The sequence below is a fragment of the Chaetura pelagica genome, unplaced genomic scaffold, assembly GCF_000747805.2.
Source record: "Chaetura pelagica isolate M959 unplaced genomic scaffold, ChaPel_1.0 scaffold294, whole genome shotgun sequence".
Classification (NCBI taxonomy): domain Eukaryota; kingdom Metazoa; phylum Chordata; class Aves; order Apodiformes; family Apodidae; genus Chaetura; species Chaetura pelagica.
This window is the reverse complement of record NW_009953068.1, coordinates 222,559-229,234: the sequence shown is the minus strand read 5'-3', so window position 1 is coordinate 229,234 and position 6,676 is coordinate 222,559. Positions and strand designations below refer to the sequence as shown.

The 6,676-nt window shown below is 56.2% G+C and overlaps 1 protein-coding gene across 1 annotated transcript in view; it reads right to left on the bottom strand.

Annotated features, from left to right (window-relative positions):
• RPH3A (rabphilin 3A) overlaps positions 1–6,676 on the bottom strand; it is a 24,316-nt gene that overhangs the window by 3,783 nt on the left and 13,857 nt on the right. Inside the window, exons 8-16 of the mRNA XM_009996813.1 lie at positions 5,018–5,146; positions 4,191–4,277; positions 3,509–3,556; positions 3,239–3,436; positions 2,324–2,403; positions 1,886–1,960; positions 868–977; positions 621–747; positions 94–150 (exon numbers count right to left, since the gene is read on the bottom strand). Coding sequence (XP_009995115.1) covers positions 94–150; positions 621–747; positions 868–977; positions 1,886–1,960; positions 2,324–2,403; positions 3,239–3,436; positions 3,509–3,556; positions 4,191–4,277; positions 5,018–5,146 — 911 coding nt within the window. The remainder of the gene's footprint in view (positions 1–93; positions 151–620; positions 748–867; positions 978–1,885; positions 1,961–2,323; positions 2,404–3,238; positions 3,437–3,508; positions 3,557–4,190; positions 4,278–5,017; positions 5,147–6,676) is intronic.

Here is a 6,676-nt window from a genome sequence, read left to right as displayed (position 1 = left end):
GGGGGGGGGCTGGTGAGACAAGAGAGATACAAAGGAGGGGAGGGGGCTCGTGCATGAGAGATGGTGGGTGAAATGTCCTCCAGGGTCTCCTACCTCCTCTTCATACAGTGCCATCCCGCGGGCTGAGCCCGTGGTTCCAGCCCTCTTCATCTGCGATGGGGAAGAGAAAAAGAGGGACTGCAGTGAGTGACCAGAGCAGGGAGAGGCACCATCCTGCAGCAAACAGCCCCCCGGGGCCCTGCCCACACCTGCCAGCAACTCAGGAGTGGAAGAGAGCTCAGGTATCTGATCTGCTCCACCTCAGCAGACTCAGGACCTCACCTCCAGCACTGGGGAGCAGAGCTCAGGGGCAAAGCAACCTGCCCTCTCCTCCACAGTGACATCTGCCAGCAGATCTGTGGCACCACAGAGGTCCCCAGAGTTAATTCCCCTGTGTTCTCCTGGCTTTGACATGTCATATCATCACCCAGAATGAGTGGGAATCCATCTCCTAAAGATGTCAGTGAAGTCAGGCACCCCCAGTTCTTTGCTGGTGCCTACTCCAGGCTCACCACTAGCTCCTCACATGCCATGTGTCAACAATATTAATGGTAGCAGAAAGAAACTTCACACAAACTCACCGGTATTACTCTCTCCAAGCAGATGTTGAAGTTCTTTTTCTGGTTGGCTTTGAGTTTTTTCAAGGAAACTCTAGTTTCTCCAATAAACTCATTGTGGCCAAATTTGTCTTCATCACACACAGAGATCCTGGAGGGAACAGGAAAGGTGACCATCAACCTCAGCCCAAGGAAGGTTGGCTTGGATGCTCTGTGTGAGGAACCCCGGGGTCCCCATCCCACCGTGGGACACCCCAGCTCCTCTGCTTGCCTGAGGGTCTTCCTTTGCATGTCCTCATCCGTGATGCCATGGTAGACCAGGGTCTCGTTCCACACGGGGTTCCGGGTGTTGCGCAGCGTCTTCGTCCTCAGCTTGTTCGACTGTGGCATCAAAACCAAACGTGGCATCGTTGTGTTGTTACACCCCAGAACTTCTCCCCACCAAAATTCAGGCTCCCAGCAGTTGTAAAAGAGACCCTCCATCACCTCTGGCTCACAAGAAGTGGTTAGATGGGGACAGGGAGGACCCAGCAGGATTTCACCATGGAGGTTGTTGCGCCCGTGAGCCATCAACACCAGGTGAGCATCCCCAATCAGGTGCTCTAAAGTGGACCTTTTTGCAAGCACCAGGGCTCAGCTGCCTGCAGTGGGCAGGGTAGCCCTCACCTCCTGACTTTCACTGTCTGGGCTCTGCTCCCTCAAGGACACTTGAAAAAGTTGCAGGGGGTAGGTTGTGCAGGGCTTGGGTAACAGCTCTTGTGGCCTAATAGATGACAGGTTGGGAAGTCAGGAGCTCTGCCATTTTTCCTGTGTCTTTCACCCCTTGAGCACTGAACCAGCAGTGGCCAACCCTTCCTTCAAGGTTTCCCCACCAAGATCAGCTTAGTTGGGCTGGGGAGCAAGATCTCCAGGGCTTGCTTTGGTGGGTGAGTCAGAGTTTACTCAGTGGTTGTTTCTTCACATGTTGCTCTAACAAGAATGTGCTGCAGCTTCAAAGCAAACTGATTGTTCCAGCTCTGGTAATAATTAGATTTTGTGTCATATGTTTTGTGGTGCATTAATAGTGTCACTTCCTCTGGAGCTCCCCTCCATCCCTAAGCAGATCCCTGTCTGCAGCCCATGGGAGAGCAGCTGCAAGAACCACCCCTTTTCAGAGACACCTCCTGGGTAAAACAGCAGGAGCAAGGGAGGGGAATCCAGGGGAGGAAATCTGATGTGAGGAAGGGATCTCAGGGAGCCTCTGCTTTATCCAAGCCCAAAACTCATCCAAACCAGGCACCAAACCTCACCTTGCTGGCCCCAGGCAAGAGATGCAGTTTGACATAGGGATCTGCCAGGCCGTTTGAGTCCATTGGCTTCAAGCCCTAAAAGATCATAAAGAAAACATGGTCCATGAATCCTCCTTAGACAGAGCCAGGGAAGAGAAAAAGCAACTCAGTGGACAAACTTCAGCAGCTCAGGTGCCCTCAGCACAAGGACACTCACTGCAGGGGGATTGGACTAAATGACCTTTAAAGGTCCCTTCAAACCCAAACCACTCTGTGGTTCTATGAACATACACTCAGCAAGCCCACAGCTGTGTCCTCTGCCCCAGGCAGGCATGGGTGCCACCATGAGCTGGGTTTCCAGGTGGAGCAGCTTCTGCCAGAGGCCAGGCTGCTCCCAGACCATCCCACTGGGGAAGCCAGGAGGCAGATGAACTTGGGTGAAAAAAAGGGATCACTTACTTTGGCCTTGATAAGGGTGCAGTGCAGAGAGCTGTTCTCCTGGTCATAGAGCAGGCTGAACTCCAGAGCTCCCAGCGTGGCTGGCAGTGGAGGAGGGAGAGAGGAGTTGGGAAAAGGACCTTATTAAAAACCCCAGCCAATAACTGGTTGACCAGCCCTGATTAGAGATAATTAGAAAGATTTGTGGCTCAACTGTAAAGCCATTTCAAGCACCTGGGTCTGTGCTGGCATCAGCCAAACTGTCACATGCAAAGCCAGGTTCAGGAGATCTGCTCAGGGCTTTCCAAAGCTGGACCTGTCCCAGGGTCAGGGAGTGAAGCTGGGGCTTTTGAGCCCATTTTAATCTTTACCAGGCAAAGGAGAATGTTCTTCCCACCCTGGGAGGGACCAGTCTGGGCAGGGAAGTAATATCCTGCCATGGATGCTCACCCTCATGCAGCAAACTCCCTCCTTTGGGGAGCAAAAGACCAAACACCAAGATCTAACAGTGTAAAGGTATGGAGGCCACCAAGCCCTTCCTGCAGACGGATCTGGTGGTGATGCTGGTGGGCAAGGCTGCTCTGATGGAAAGAGGCAGCTGCCTTCAGGGCTTGAATTTGGAAAGGGGAAGGTGGTGAGAGCACAGAGCCTAAACCAGGGTACAGCAGAGCCTGGTGATTTGGTGCAAAACCAGCGTAGACCCCATGAGCTGCACTGACCTGCCTGAGCAGGGACAGCCCGTGAGACCCTGCCCTGGCTGCAAAGCCCCTGCCCCAGCTCTGAGCCCCACAGGGCAGCAGCATCCCCAAGGACCCTCCCTGCTGGAGACCCATGACCTTACAGTAGGAGTCACAGACCCACAGCAACCACCACCTCCTCAAAACCCCACCTTTCCCATAGAAACCACCCCCTCCAACCCCCCCCCTCAGTACATACTGCCTTCGTCAGAGTCGTAGCTGTTGGCATCCTCCTCCTCCTCCTCCTGGGGCTGCTGGCGCAGTGGGGCGGGGGGCTGTGGGGCAGGGGGCTGCCGGCCCAGCCTCTCCTCTCTGCCGGGGGGCACAGTGTAGCCCCCTCCTCGCTCCTCCCTGGCAGCAGCACGGGCTGGCTCCGGGGCTCCCAGCGGGGGGCTCGCTGTGGGAGAGACCCCGTTAGCCCCCAGCACCTTCTGCACCCCCCAGGCCCTCACTGCTGGTCAGATTTTACCTTGTCTGTCTGGGAACCGGCCGGCTGGGCCAGGAGCTGGGCCAGGAGCTGGTCTTCCTGCTGCTGGAGACAGGTGGAATCATGGAATCATTTTGGTTGGAAGATCCTTAAGATCAACCAGTGCAACCGTTCCCTCAGCCCTGCCGAGGCCACCGCTGACCCACGTCCCTCAGCACCACATCTACATGGCTTTTAAGATCCCTCCAGGGATGGGGACTCTACCACTGCCCTGAGCAGCCTGGGCCAGGCCTGACAACCCTTTCCATGAAAACGTTTGTTCCCAATATCCAATCTCACCCTCCCCTGACAAAACCTGAGGCCATTTGCTCTTGTTTTACCGCTTGTTCCTTGGGAGAAGAGACCAACCTCCCCCCTCCTTGCTCCAACCTTCCCCCTCCTTGCTCCAACCTCCTTTCAGGCAGTTGTAGACAATGAGGTGGTCTCCCCTCAGCCTCCTTTTCTCCAGACTGGACACCCCCAGTTCCCTCAGCCACTCCTCACAAACCTTGTGCTCCAGACCCTTCCCCAGATGCAGCGTTACCAGGGTGCTCACCTGAACAACTCTCCATCCCTCTCCCACCCCAGCACTGGCATCATCCCAAGCAGAAGAGTTCCTGCCCATGACATCAGGATGTTCCCTCCAGGGACTGAGCATCCTGGCTGCATTCCCATCCCATCCTACCTTGGGATGCTGCTGGAGCAGGAGCAGGGCTGGCAGTGGCTGGTGGGGGTGGCCGTGGGGCTTGCATGGAGTTCATCCTCTTCACCCCTGCAAGAAGGGAGAATTAGCAACAGTGTTTTGGGTCCTGGGGGCTCTGCCTGTGTAGAGGAGGGGGCTACAGCCAGAATCAGCTGGGGAAAGGCAGCCAGAGGCAGCAGAGAGGAGAGAGGTTTGGCTGGTGGATGGAGGTGGCTGAGATAATGGCTCAGCCCCACAAGAATTTGGGGCCCGTGCTGTGGGGAGCAGCTGCAACTCAGTTCCCATTTGACTGTGTTTCCACTCTGTTGACAATCAGCCTGGAGAGTGCTGAGCCCACCCCCTTATGCACCTGCAGCTCTCAGGTTATACATGTGGCTTATCAAATTCATGTCCTTCCATGGTCATAAGATGCCTCTTTGCAGGAAAAAGCACTGCAGGACCCTCCCACATGCAGGGGAAGGATCCCCACCCATCCATGCCCCCCATGGAGCCATGTAAGACACCAGACAGGGAGCAGGTGCCAGTGCTCTATGATGTGAAATCATAGAATGGTTTGGGTTGGAAGGGAATTTAAAAAAGCATATTGTTCCACCCCCCTGCATGGGCAGGGACACCTCCCACCAGCCCAGGTTGCTCCAAGCCCAATCCAACCTGCCCTTCAACACTGCCAGGGATGGGGCAGCCACAGCTTCCCTGGGTCCCCATAGACCTGTCTTTGTAGCAGGGGTGTTCCAGTCAAGCAGGGACAACCCCTGTACCTTCATGGCCCAGCCCTTCCCCTCCCCAGCACACAGAAGCTCATCTCTCACCAGGACTCCTGCTGGCCCCACTCTCAGTGTGCTCACGGCTCTCGGGGTCCCCTCCGGTGTCCTCATTGCCACAGGGACCTGGCCTGCCCTTGGTGTAGCTTCCCCGGGCACCCACGGTCACATCACTGCCTGCAGGGAGAGCAGTAGAGGAGCTGGTGAGTCTGGCCCCCCAACCACCCCCTGGCCCCTGGGTGACACCTGGCTGGGGGGTCAGGAGGAGGGAGGATGGTCACTGCAGCATCAAACCAGAGCCTCAGGAACTGCAGCCCGCTGGTCCTGGCAGGGCAACAGGAGGGCTCTGCACCACCAGACCTGCACACCGTGGTTGGGAAAACCCAGAGGACAACCCAAAGGACACCAGGAGATACAAGAGCCCAGCAGGAAAACAAGGCCAGAAGCATCCATCAGCCATTCCACAGCTCCCAGCTAACCCCCCAAGCCATTACAGCTCCACGGTCCCTGGCACAGGGGGATCACATTTTCTTTCTGCTGATCCCCTGCCATTTATTAGCATGATAAGGGTGACAGTTGCCCTCACCTCCCTCTGCAGCCACCCTGCTGGGGCTGTCCTGGAGGATAAATCCCAGCCACACACACCAGGGTGCCCAGACTGCTCCGTGGTGATAAATCACAGCCCACGGATGGGATGGAAAAGATCTTGGCACTCACCTGGCTTGTGATGGAGATGCCAGGGATAAATCTTTGCTGTGACATAAATGGGATGTTTATCCTTGGCTGGGCTCTCAGGGTCACCAGGCACAAGGAGACAGCAAAACACAACAGATTGTGGCAGAGGGGGAAGAGGAGGCGGGGGGAAATGCCTTGGTGCTGAAGAGAAGGGAGGGAACGAGCATCCACAACCAGAAGCCCCCATGGTGCAGAATTAGAGATGCAATACATAATTTTCCAAGGGAGCTTTAGGAAAATCACAGACATGCAGATCACCAGGAGAGACCTGGGGAGCTTGGCAAGCCCTCCCCGACTGCTTTTAAAGAAAGCAGTTTGTTGTGGGGCCAGGAAGCTACCAGCTACTATTGCTATTAAATAGTCTTAATGAAGTGGTTTCCCCAGATGCTGCGGCTTGGGAAGATGAAGATCATCAGTTGGCACAACCAGGCTGGGCACAGCCTTGGTGAAGCTCAGCTGGAGCAGTGAGCTGGAGCATGGCTACCCCCCAGGCATCCCCCTGTGGGTATCCCAACCTGATCATCTCCCAGCTGGTGCTGGAGGAGCTGTGAGGAAATGTCATCACCTTGGCTCTCCAGTGCCAAGCTGTGAAAATGGGCTACTGTGCAAAACTGACGCCCTGGAGGCAGTGGGACCCCCAACCCCAGCTCCTGGTGGTGCCAGTGGCAGCACCCAGAGGATGCAGGTCCAGAGCAGGGTGTGTGAGGGGCTTGAAACTGGTGAGCCCTGGGGAGGAGCAAAGCTTTGCCCCTGGAGGCAGGAGGCAGGGATCGCTGCTCGCTTACCGCAGCCCCCTCAGCTGGCATTGCTATTTATAGGGACAAAACCACAGCCCTGGGGGGGGCTTCAAGTACTGGGGGGCAAGGGGTGACCCTCAAAAGCCACCCCTGCCGCCTTTGCCTCGGTACCCGTGTGCTTAGCACAAGGCAGCAGCAGCTCCGGCGGGGGGAAACCGGCAGAGCCGAGCTCTGT